Raw genomic sequence first — 13,642 nt, 5'->3', positions numbered from 1 at the left:
AAATAGGAAAACTTAATTTCGGAGTTTAAAGGCTTTACAATAGGAAATATTCCAGTAAAGTAACTTGTTCACGATTGTTAAAAACCTACAGCCCAGTGAGTTTCAAAATAAGAACTTGAAAATAGAGTAAGGTGAAGGTTTTATATTATTTTATATATAGCACATGGAATGATTTCAAATAGTTTTTTTTTTTTACAAAATTGTGGGGAGTTTTTTTTTAAATGGCTTAGCAATATGAATATATGTAGATAGTTTTAACCAATAAGTTACATGTATGTATAATAAATCATATACATGGTTGCTTCCTTGTATTCTCAATATATATTTCTAATTTATAGTTGTTCTTACTTATCAGAGTATGTTACTAAACCTCAAAGAATTAGCCCCACTTTAGTCCAGTGTTGCTCTAGTCTAATTGGAAATGACCTGCCCGGTGACCCCTATCCCTACATTCCTGATTTGCCAATAAACTGGCACTGGTCACTGTAGTTTCATGGTGGCCCAGGGAAGAAATGCTGTTCTGTAGTATCATTCACTAAAAAAATGCCTGTTCATTTTTTCCAGTCAGCTCAGGTCTAGGACTGTTAGATAACTTAAAATCTGTCTTTCACAGATTTATTTTTGAGGAACAAATTTCTGAGTAATAGTTACTGACTTTTTAGGTGGGACATTTAAATTCATTGATTATAGACTTTTATAGCCTTGTCTTCTAAGGAGGGCAGCCGTCTAGCAGAGCCAGGAAAGGATATAGGGTGTTTGGCGAATAATAATAGTGAGATTCTGTTTGATGGCATTGAAGAGCAGGGAGACATACAGGCATCCATTTGTCTTTGAATTGAGTATGTTCTCTCTTTTGTTTAATGTAATAGAAATCTAGGAAAAGGTATTAAAATATATTTGTTCAGGGACTTCCCTGGTGGCACAGTGGTTAAGAATCCACCTGCTAATGCAGGGGAAACAGGTTCGATCCCTGGTCTGGGAAGATCTCACACGCCGTGGAGCAACTAAGCCCTTGAGCCACAACTACTGAGCCTGTGCGCCACAACTACTGAGACCACGTGCCGCAACTACTGAAGCCTGCATGCTCTAGGGCCTGTGTGCCACAGCTACTGAGCCTGTGCGCCTAGAGCCCATGCTCTGCAACAAGAGAAGCCACCGCAATGAGAGCCCACACACCACAATGAAGAATAGACCCTGCTCGTTACAACTAGAGAAAGTCCACGCGCAGCAACGAAGACCCAAGGCAGCCAAAAAAAATGTATATTTGTTCAAACATAAAGTAGAACTTGCATTTTTTAAGTTATAGAAAACCATTTAGCTTCTTTGGCTATTAACTAATTCTTAATATTCCCCAGTTTCAGTTTATAGAGACCTTTTGATAGGAACATGTCAAAATATTGTAGTTGAGGGGCTTCCCTGGTGGCGCAGTGGTTGAGAATCTGCCTGCCAATGCAGGGGACACGGGTTCGAGCCCTGGTCTGGGAAGATCCCACATGCCGTGGAGCAACTAGGCCCGTGAGCCATGATTACGGAGCCTGTGCGTCTGGAGCCTGTGCTCCTCAACAAGAGAGGCCCGATAATGAGAAGCCCGCACACCGCGATGAAGAGTGGCCCCCACTTGCCGCAACTAGAGAAAGCCCTCACACAGAAATGAAGACCCAACACAGCCATAAATAAATAAACCCAAAAAAGTTAAAAAAAAAAAAAAAAAATATTGTAGTTGAGTATTTTGCACATGGGACAAGAAATCTTAAATACCTGTTCAAAGAGTGTTTTCTCCACTAGTTAGTATTTGTAAACATGAAAATATTTATATTACTTTGAATGTACCAGTAGTTTTTACAGTAAGTAGTTGCTTTACCATAGATGCATTAAAACTTTAGAAATTGGTATTTCTAAATTTCTAAGATTAAATTATTTGAAAGAAACCACAGAAGGACTTCAAGAAATTCTATAAAAAATGAAAATATATTTTTATAAAGTAGATATTTGAATGTAAGTAATATACTGTTGGTCTTTAACTTGTAATACTTTTGAGTACTTGAGAATACTTTTGAATTTAGATTATTAGAAACAGCTTAGAAGCAAATGGAAGAGTGAACAGGAATAGACGGTAGCACTGATCAAATTACACTGGTACAGCTTTTAGTTTCTTACATGTTTTATGTGCTTTTTTACCTTTTCTTCAATATTTGCAATTAAAGGTAGGAGCATTGCTTTTCGTGGTGAACGAGGTAATGATGAATCGCCCATCGAAATGATTAAAGTATCTCATTTGAAGTAAGTGTCATCCTAAAAAAAAATTCTCTGGTCTTATCACAAGGTAATCTCAAGGATTTTTTTATCTTTAAGAAAGGGAGGGTATGCATGCATGCGCATAGAATTTCTTAGTGACAGCAAACTGTGATGTGCAGCCATATCAAAGAAAATATTTTAATCACAAAATTAAGTTGCTATTGCTTTTAATTCTCCACTTCTAAAAAGACAAGGTAACTTATCTGAACCTTAACATTTCATTAGATTGGTAAAACCAGTAACCCCACTGTGTTCCACTATAGCTATGTTGATATGAATGCCTGTCACTCACTAAGAAATGTTATTTGTTGTCTGGTGAAATTCTTATTTCAACTTCCACCTCAGTTTGGGTTTACTGAGTAAAAGAATTCATTTTCCTTATTTGTAATTTAGATCTAATTCCAGTAAGTTTCTGAGTTTTTTGTTCCAAGGGAAAATAAATGTAAAGCAGGATTATTGACAACAGAGACTGAATGAAAACTAATCAAAAGAACAAAGAAAGAAGGAGTAAGCACTCTGAAATTGTTTTTAAAATTGCTTTAGCTTTTCGAGGATCTTTGCATTTCCATATAAACTTTAGACTCAACTTATCAGTTTTACCATAAAAGCTTCCTAGGATTTTGATTTTCATTGCATTGCATCCATGGGTCAACATGGGGAAGAATTGACGTCTACTGAGTTTTGTGATTCATGAGCGTGGTGTATCTCTCCATTTATTTAGTTCTTCTTTAATTTCTTTCAATAATACTGTGTAGTTTCCAGCATATAGATCTTACGCATCATTTGTGAATTATTTTTTGCTTTTTCTTTGATGCTATTATAAATGGTGTTTTTGCTTTTTTAATTTCAATTTTCAATTATTATTTATATACTGAAATAGTTAATTTTTTACTGAGGTAATATTTATTTATAACATTATGTAAGTTTCATGTGGACAGCACTGTATTAATACTTCTGTGTACCCTACAGCGTGCTCACCACCAAAAATTTATTTTCCATCTGTCACCACACGTTTGATCTCCTTTACCCATTTTGCCCTCTTTCCTACCTCTTTCCCTCTGGTAACCACTACTCTGTTCTCTGTATCTACATGTTTATTTTTATTTGGTTTGGTTTGTTTATTTTGTTTTTTTAATTTGTTTATGTTTTTTATATTCCACATATGAGTAAAATCACATGGTATTTGTCTTCCTCTGACTTATTTCACTGAGCATAATACCCTTACGGTCCATTCACATTGTTGCAAATGGCAGGATATTCTTTTTATGGCTGAATAATATTCCATTGTGAGTGTATATATATATATATATATATATATATATACACACACCACATCTTCTTTATCCATTCCTCTGTTGATGGGCACTTAAGTTGATTCTGTATCTTGGCTATTGTAATTAATGTGACGATGAACATGGGAGATGCAGGTGTCTTTTCAGATTAGTGTTTTTGTATTCTTTGGATAAATACCCAGAAGTGGGATAACTGGATCATATGGTAGTTCTATTCTTAATTTTTTTAGGAATCTTCATACTGTCTTCCATAGCGGCTGCACCAATTTACATTTACACCAACTGAGGGTTCCCTTTTCTTCACGTACTCACCAATACTTATTTCTTATCTTTTTGATAATAGCCATCCTGACAGATGTGAAGTGATCTCATTACGGTTTTGATTTGCATTTCCAAGTAATTAGTGATGTTGAACATCTTTTCACGTGCCATCTGTATGTCTTTGGAAAAAAGCCTATTCACCTCCTCTGCCCAGTTTTTAATCAGGTTGTTTGTCTTTTTGTTGGGGAGTTGTATGAGTTCTTTATATATTTTGGATATTAACCCCTTATTGGATATATCATTTGCAAATATCTTCTCCCATTCAGTAGGTTGTCTTTTTTGTTTTATTTATTGTTTCCTTTGCTGTGCAGAAGCTTTTTATTTTGATGTAATCCCATTTGTTTATTTTTGCTTTTGTTTCCCTTGCCTGAGGAGACATATCTAGAAAGATATTGCTGTAGATATATGTAGATGCCCTTTATCAGGTTGAGGAAGTTTTTTGTTCCTAGTTTGCTGAAACTTTGTATCATTGAGTAGGTGTTGAATTTTGTCATATGCTTTTTCTGCATTTATGGACATCATCATTTGGTGTGTTTTTGTTTTGTTCTTTAAGTTGGCTTAATATGGTGAATTATATTGCTTGATTTCTCAGATGTTAAACTTGACATTCCTGGGATAAACTCCACTTGGTCATGATGTATTAGTGGATTTGATTTGCTAATATTTTGATATATTGTTGGGTTTGATTTACTGATATTTTATTAGGGATTTTTGCATCTGAGTTCATGAAGGATATTGGTCTAGTTTTTGTGTAATATCCTTGACTGGTTTTGGAATCAGGGTAATGACCTTGTAAAATGCATTGTGAAATATTTCCTCCTCTTCTTTTTTCTAGGCGAGTTTGTGTAGAATTGATATTATTTCTTCCTTAAATAGGGCGAATTCACTGAGGAACCCATCTGGGCCTAGAATTTTTTTTGCAGTAAAGTTTTTAAGTATAAATTCATCTTCTTTCATAGATGCCTAACTATTCAGGTTATATATATATTTCTTTCAGTACGCTTTGGTAGTTGGTGTCTTTCAAGTAATCTGTCCATTCATTGAAGTTGTTGAATTTATTGATATAAGCTTGTCCATAATAATTCCCTTATTCTTTTAACGGCTGTGTGATCTGAGTAATGTCTCTTTCATTTCTGATAATCAGTAAATTATGTCAATTTTATTAATTTTTTCAAAGAAACTTCTATGGTTTCTTTGATTTTCTCTGTGGTTTTCTGTTTTCTGTTTCATTGACTGCCATGCTTATCATATCCTTTTGATTCATTGACTTCTTTATCATTGTGAAATATCCTGTTTGTCTTTGGTAATATTCTTTGTTCAAAAGTTTGTCTGATTTGTCTGATTAGTATAGCCACTCTAGCTTTCTTTTGATTAGTGTTTGTATGGTATATCTTTTTCCTTCCTCCTATTTGTAACTTATCTCTGTCTTTAAAGTTGATTTCTTATAGAGAGCATATAATAGGGACTTGTTTTACTATTTGATCTGATAATCTTTGCTTCTAATTGCATTGTTTAAATTATTCATAGTTAATGTAATTACCAATATGGTATATGTTTTCATCTACCATCTTGGTAGTTATTTTCTCTTTTTTTTCATTTTGAGTGAATTAATATAGTTTTTAATTATATTAGGTTTAATTTCTCATATGCAAAATATGAGTTAGTATAACCCACATAAGAACAAAAGTTCTTTGGAGGAGAGCCTCAATAATTTTTTTAAATGTAAGGGAGTCCTGGGACTAAGGAGTTTGAGAATTGCCAAACTGTTTGGACTCCAGTCTCTTCTATTTCCAGTCAGTCTTGACTCTACACAAGCTTACTAAATTAATACATCTTAAACAATTGATCACATTATCACCACTGCTTCAGAACTCAGTGATCTGCTATTCTCTTCAGGATGAATCTCTACACATGCTAGCATTGCATTTTAGGGGGTCTTAGGGATTTTATAATGTGAATCCAAAATTCACATTTTAGCCTTCTTTCTCTTGATGATTGCTGTCACATACTCTGCATTTCAAACATTATGTTCCCCCAAACACCCTGTGTCCTTTCCTGTCTTTTGCCATTCATCACACTTGCAACTCTGCCTAGAATGCCATTTTCCTATTGTCAAAATTAATCTCAACTTTCATAGTGAATCTTTATAGCATTTACCAGATTCTCTTTTATATTAGTTATTTACATACATGCCTTTACTTGTTTTTATATTAGATATAATAAAAAAATGTAACATATTGCATTTGTATAATCCATCACTGTTTATAAAATTCTTTCATGTGTGCTGGTCCTTTTTTTTTTTTTATCCTTACAGTATTTAGTGCGGTATGTAAGACAGGTGTTGCCATTTTAAAGATAAGCAGAATAAAACTCAAAAGGTCACATGGTTTGTCTGAGGTCACATAATTATCAAGTGGGAGTCCTTTGATAACACTGAGCTACAGGGATCTTCCTACTCTGTCACATTTCCTCACTGTCAGCATGATAGAAATTTTACTTACTTTTTCATTTAATTTTTACATAACCTGCATACCAATCAATCCATTGATGTAAGTAGTGGTATTTTCATGTGTTGATGAGAAAATTGAGCCGCAGGAGGGTTGTTGTAAGATGTGGCACCAGGATGTGAACTCCTGCCTTTTCTCATCACTCTGAGCTGGGCTCCTTGCCTAATTATGGCTATGTGGCTCTCACAGGTCATTTTAGAGCTTTACCTCCTTAGGACTATATTAATCATGAGGGCTAAAGGTTAGTTTAAATTCTCTTTGTTTAGAATGTGTCATCTGAGCTTTCTGATTTACTGAACTTTTTATTTGCACTGCTTGTGAAAATTTTGCAAAAAGAGGTTTATTTAGTAATTTTGTTTATTTTAGGCAGTATTTGGCAGTTGTATTCAAAGATAAACCCCTGGAGTTATGGGATGTTAGGACCTGTACCATTCTTAGAGAAATGTCCAAAAACTTCCCTGCAATAACTGCTTTGGTAAGTTACAATTTAAGAAGTAAACATTTTATTTAGATATGTATATATGTGGTGAATATTTTTCTTTAGCTTGAATTGAAATCATTACTCCTGTGTATTTTCTTGTCAAAAATGTATATTCAGAGAAGATGATCTAAACAAATGGAGATAACTCTTATTTTCTTGGATGGGTTAAGCTAATATTATATTAAATTCCAATTAAAATTTAATTTAGATATTTTGAGGAACATGATAAACATATTCTAAAATATTTATGGAAAAATAAAGGTCATAGTCAACCTTGAAAAAAGAGGAGTAATGTAGGCAGTATGGGTGGGGGTTGGACCCATCCTACCCCATACAGTACATATTATTAAACCGTAGACATAAAAGCAGTGTCATATTGGCCGAAGAAACAGAAATGGATCAGTATAATAAAGAGCTCGTTAACAGACCCATGAATGTTTGCGAACTGATTGTACAGTAAAGTAGCTTACAAACCCAAGAGGAGGGACAGACTGTTTAGTAGACAGTATTGGGGAAACTGTCTCACTTTATGGAGAAAAATACTGGATCTCTGCATAATACCATATTCAGAGGTGGGCTCCACAGGATTAATGACCTAAATGTAAAAAAAAGTAAAGCTATAAAATTAACACAAATACAGAAGAGTATTTTTCTATTCTGGGGGCAAAAGAGGATATCCAAAGCTCAAACCAAAAGGCAAAAAAATTGAATGAATTTGATTATATCAAGATTGGTGCTCTCTATTCAATGAATCAGACCATTGTCAAGGTTAAATATAGAAGACAAATTGAAAAAAGAAATTTTCCAGAGTCTAAGATGGACAAAGGGCTAACTAATCCCTCTAAGGGATTAGTATTGTGGGAACTCCTGCAGTGAAGCGACAGGAGCCCCAGTGGAAGGATGAACAAGCATGTGAGCAGTTAATGAATGGCAGAGAAACCTAAAAGGCCAACAAGCATGCGAAGAAATGTTCAAACTCATCGGTTTTGAGATGTGCAAAGTAAAATAACCATGATATACCTTTTAGACTAACAAAAATTGGAAAGCCAGGTAGCATCCCATGTGGGTGTAATATGGGCTGTAGGAATTCCTTGGCACTGCTGATAGGTATGTAGACCAGTGAAGCCATTCTGCAGAGCAAACTGGCAGCACTTAGGCAAACACAGACATCCTCTGTGTCCCAGCTGATCAGCTTCTGGTCATACAGGAACTTCTGTGAGGATGTTGACTGCAGTGTAATTTGCCGTGAGGAGAGTATAGAGACAATCTGGGTGTCTTTTGCTGGGAAACTAAACTAAACTAAAAACTAGGCTAAAAATTAGCAGATGTACCTATGGAGTGTTATATAACATGCAGAAACAACAGAGGTGGGACTTGAATACATTGCACTGAGTAAAAAGAGTTAGAAACAGGATGAGATATATAACACACTACTGTTAATGCAGATCACAAATATGTGCATGTAAAATAACTACATGTTAAGAACTTATACATATGAGAGGATATTAGATTAAATGCATTAGAATAATCAGGAATAAATAAAGAAAAGGAGAGGTTTGGGGTGGACCTACAGATGATAATGGGCCATGATTGGAGGAGTGTGATCATCTCACCTTGTGTACCTAAGGGGGAGGTGGGGAGGTAAGGAGTGGGAGATACCATAATTAAACGTATTATTTTCATTCTGTAAAAAATGAAAGCATCAAAAGTTTAAAACCTGTTGGAGTTGGCCATTAAGCTCTTTTCCCTTAAGCTGTAATTGAAGATTAGAGGTAGAAGGAAATAGAGGTAGATCTTTAAAATCTTTTACCATAAGCTGTAATGAAGATGCATTCATTCAACCTTTCTAAAAAAAGTAAAACCTAAGAACAGATTGTGAATTCATGTGTAGTAATAATAAGTGACGCTGGGCAATGGCGGGTATGCCCAGCTCTTCTGGAAGGGTTCTTTGACAGAGAAACTGATCACTTGTGGGCATGTCTGTCTTTGCTCCACAGGAGTGGTCACCTTCTCACAATTTGAAGAGCCTAAGAAAGAAACAGCTGGCTACCCGAGAGGCCATGGCCCGCCAGACCGTGGTCTCAGATACAGAGCTGAGTGTTGTTGAGTCATCTGTGATCAGGTACCCTGTTTCCGCCCCTGTCGTTTGTAATAGCCAAGTCATGGTTGGGAAATTGACAAGCGTCATCCCAAGGCACCGCTAGTCTGCTTTTGAACATACGTTGGTGTTTCAGTACATGCTCATATTACTATAGAGTTAGTTTTAGTATTGCACTGCTTGGTGCAGTTTGCAGCAGTAACCTGTGCAGTAACATCTACACATCAGCACCCGTTAATGAATATGATCATTCTCAGTGCCCTTCTGATCCATAAACTTCAGCTTCTGAAATTCAAATGAATGTAGCATGAATATTCAGATAGATCATATTGTCATTTATGTTCATCAAAGGAAAGGTATTAGGAGTTCTAACTTATGTACCACCCCGTCCCCATCCCCACTAAATTTACAAACAAAAAACTTCAGAGAGAATGATGAGTCGAGGTAAGGCCTCTGTTCTGCAGCAGAAACAGCAAAAAGGCTTCTTTTCTTGTGTGAGGTCTAGATCACCACATTTTTCTGTGCAGGGTAAACGTTCACTCGTGGCGTTAGGAGTAATTTGTGTTTTCCTATTATTGCTAGGCAAAGATTAGTTTCAGCCTTTCTTTTTTTAAAAATGGTTTTGACCTCCTGTTAATGCATCTGTATTTGGGGCGAGTTAATTAATTATGTCACTCTAGGGAAAATAAATATCTTTATCTTATTTTCCTCTATCCCAAAGCTTGTTGCAGGAGGCTGAGAGTAAATCTGAACTCAGTCAGAACATCTCTGCCCGGGAGCATTTTGTGTTTACCGATAGTGATGGCCAAGTTTATCATCTCACTGTTGAAGGAAACTCAGTGAAAGATAGCGCTCGGATTCCACCAGACGTGAGTCCAACCTGTGATTAAATCTTCATTAAGATTTCTTATCAAAGTCTTTATTGGTTCTATATCCAGTGAAGCCATAGTTGAGTTTGAAAACTATCTCAGAAAAGTGTAATGTAACTAAACTTTACTAAGGAGCTATTATCACTGATTAAACTTGTTCCATACTGCTAGAGAATAGCATTATAACTGTTTCGATTAAGTGCTTAACCATGTGCTACTCATTTTTATCACTATAATAATCCATGAGGAATTATTTACATTTTATCTATGACAAGACTGAGGGAGAGTGAGTAACTTTCCCCAGGTTGCCCAGTCTAGTGACATGGCAGAGCAGCATCTTAAACCCAGGTCTGTCTGTCTGACTCTAGTTTCTCTTCTTTCCATTTCAAGCATTACCCTGAAGGATTTGACTAAAATCTAGTATTATTTTTGGGTAATAGTAATCAGGTTGTAGGTATAAAAATATTCATTAATATTTACTAACATATATATCCTCCTGTGGGCTTGTGGAGTTCTCTAACCAAGGTTTTGTAGTTAATAATTTGTGTCAACGTGTATCTCACAGGTTGTTTTTAATGGATGGATGAAGAAAATGTTTTTGTTAACGTATAATACTATAACCGTTAAGTGGAGGATGAGATGGTTTTTAAAATATATATATATTTATTTAAAATTGCCATCTAAAAATGGAATGTGGTAGTGGAATGCCAGCCCCCATGTTTTACAGATGGTTCAGAGTCTCATGAGGTTGCAGTGAGGATGTTGGCTGGGGCAGGGGATCCCCTTCCCACATGGCTCACTCACATGGCTATTAATGCTGGCCGTGATGAGGGGCCTTGGTTCTTCCTTACGTGAACCTCTCCATAGGGCTGCCTGAGTGTCCTCAGACATGGCAGCTAGCTTCCTCCAGAGCGAGTGATCAAAGAGAGAGCAAAAGAAAGCTGCAGTGTCTTTTAGGACCTCGTTTTCAGAAGTCACATTTTCACAGTATGCTGTTGGGTCACTGTTCATTGTGGGAGGTGACTACCAAAGGACGTGAATACCAAAGGCAGAATCAGGTAGGGGGGTGGGCCTCTTAGGGGCTGGCTACCACATCTTCCTTATTAACAACTTTAGAAGAATTGAGGGCATCCAAAAAACCTTCATTAATAAAAATTGAAACTAGCCATGTGAAAGTGCTTTTCAAACTGTAATTACATTTTTACTGTTATATAGAACAAGTCATATCTGAGACTTAGTAATGTCTATTCGAAACTCTCTAATATTGCCAAAAGTTTTCACTAGTGTGAAAATAATGCAAATGTGAAAAATTGATATTTGGTAGTTATAAGTAGGAGCAGTAACTTTAAGTGTGTAGCAAGAAAAGCTACAGTTAAAGGGTGTGGACATAAGAGTTGCAGTGTAATGAGCTGTCCTCTGGAAAATCAGTTTGCTTTCTTAGTAATATTCAGAGCTCCTCCTCTAGACTCCAGAGAAGGACCCATCTGAACTCCGATAGTGGCACTTGCAAATAGCTCAGTCTCTCTGTTTTCTAATCATGTCGCATTTGAGATTAGAATAGAAATAATCCAATAATTTTTGAGATTCTAGTTCCCCCCACCCTAAAAAAAAGTTTAAAATTTTTGAACATTAGACACATGAATTTTCCTTTTTGTAACTGCTTCTTTCAGGATTATTGCACCACACAGCTTTTAAGATTCTACACTGTTTTGTGGAGATCTGAAGTCAGGATATAGCAAGTCTCTATTCTGCCTGCCAGATTATTTTATTCCGTAGCTAGAAGCAGCTTCCTCAAGGAATGACCAGCCTTATTAGTGAAATTAGTGCATATTTTAGAGCAGATTATTTTTAGGTAAAGAGAATTAAGCATCTAGTATATAAAACATGAGAAATTGGTTTTGGTTCATTATTTTTATTTGCAGTAATCAAAATATTTTTCAATGACTAATATGTAGAATTTAGGCAGAGGTTTTGTTTGTTTATTTTAATCCAATATTTATCTTACCCTCCTCCCAAATGTAAAGTATTAAACATTTGTTTTGAGTTGAAACTTCCCCTGAGTTTTGGCCCCAGAACTATACAGTATATAAAAATGGAAAAAAAAAAAAAAGGAAAAAAAAAAAATGGAAAAGAAGAAGAAAGCTTGACATATTTTAAATTATGTTCTCATGGAGAGTTTATAGTTGACTGACTGCCTTTATTCAGAAAATCAGAACAGCAGGAGAGAATGGACATCTTTGCTTTGCTGCCAGCCTTACTTCTCATCTTCTGAACATCATATTTTACATGTAGGCAACATACCAATGTCAACTAATAATACTGTATCAGAGAGTCTTAAATCTTACACCGGTTCTCTTGGGGTTATTTGGAGCCACAAAGCGAGCTTGTGCCACATCCTCTGAAAGCACCCTAGACTTTCCATATGGCTTATATCCCATCAACAAGCTCTTAGGTAGAAAGGTCTGGGCTGTTTAATTGTGCAGTTGTATTAATACATCACTTGTAATTCTAAGCTGGTAACACTGATTTCTGGGCAAATTTAAACTTTAATATTCTAATTTTTAGAAGTTAGAAAATAAGATTATAAAATGTAAAAAAAAATTTAAGACTGAAAAAGTAAATTTAAAGGCAAATTCTTAAACATTCTGTTAATATGGTCAGGAGAATAGAAATAAGATCTTTATACTATACAGAATTCTATTTAACATAGCTTTCTAAGTTTTTTATTAATTGAATTCATTAAAATACTCACTTTTAATCCAATTTTTTCTTTTGCTTCTTGACTAACACTATGATTTATGCAGTATTTGGTGTGTGTGCAAGTCTATTAATAGCCAATTTGGCAAACCCTTGGAACTTTCCTACTTACTATCGATGCCATGAGAACTAAACACGTGAATTTTTATATTGTTCTATAAATTAAGAAACAAGATTTCTTTTAATATAAGTAGAGAATAAGTAGAAAAGTAATTGAGCAATAATATTATTTAATAGCTAACATGTATTGACTGTTTACTCTGTGGCAGGCATTGTCATAAAATCTTTACCTGTAGAAATCTATTAACACTAATAGGAACTCCTCAAGTTCTGTGTGCTTACCTTACTTTGTTGATGATAAATTCTAGACACAGAAAGATTAAACATGCCCCAGATCACACAGCAAATTACATGATAAAGCTTGGATTCAAGCCCAGGCAGCTGACCCCAGAGCCCAGGCTCCTCGGCTCTCCATCACATTACCTCTGTGCATGTGTTAGATCTTGAAGCTCCTTTCTCCCCACTTTGATTTATTACAGTAGTGTTTCATTCTTTTATTTGTGTTTCCCTATGTAACTTCTCTGCAGAGCCTTCTGTGAATTCAAATTGTGCAGATGCCTTTAATACACAGTATCTCTTCACCTTCCTTATTCCAGAAGGTATCAGTGAAGCTCTGGACCCCCTTTTTCCTTTCTTTTTTTTTAATTGAAATATAGTTGGCATAAAATATTATGTTAGTTTCAGGTGTACTACATAGTGGTGGATCCTCTCTTTCAATAGAAAAATTGCTGAACAATTAGCTGTGAAACAGCTTTAAGTTTCCCCCAGAATAGATTTATTTATCCTTTTGCAGTGAGGGATAACTTGGAGACAAGAGCTCTCTTGAAAGGGTGTCCTTTCCTTCTCTTTTTTTCTTCTTTTAATTTTCTTTTCTCTGAAGTAGTTCTTCCTCAAAAGACATCCCTTTTCTATAAATCTAGTTCAGATAACAGTGTCTATCGAATTGAAATCTCCTGTTTCTT

The 13,642-nt window shown here is 35.4% G+C and overlaps 1 protein-coding gene across 2 annotated transcripts in view; it reads left to right on the top strand.

Annotated features, from left to right (window-relative positions):
- Positions 1 to 13,642, top strand: part of WDR11 (WD repeat domain 11) — a 54,446-nt gene that overhangs the window by 28,205 nt on the left and 12,599 nt on the right. For both annotated transcript variants that reach the window (XM_057530974.1, XM_057530973.1), the window contains exons 13-16: positions 2,205 to 2,280; positions 6,782 to 6,890; positions 8,894 to 9,018; positions 9,716 to 9,863. In XM_057530974.1, coding sequence (XP_057386957.1) covers positions 2,205 to 2,280; positions 6,782 to 6,890; positions 8,894 to 9,018; positions 9,716 to 9,863 — 458 coding nt within the window. The remainder of the gene's footprint in view (positions 1 to 2,204; positions 2,281 to 6,781; positions 6,891 to 8,893; positions 9,019 to 9,715; positions 9,864 to 13,642) is intronic.

This window comes from Balaenoptera acutorostrata, chromosome 16 (genome assembly GCF_949987535.1).
Source record: "Balaenoptera acutorostrata chromosome 16, mBalAcu1.1, whole genome shotgun sequence".
Classification (NCBI taxonomy): Eukaryota; Metazoa; Chordata; class Mammalia; order Artiodactyla; family Balaenopteridae; genus Balaenoptera; species Balaenoptera acutorostrata.
This window is presented reverse-complemented; position numbering and strand designations above follow the sequence as displayed.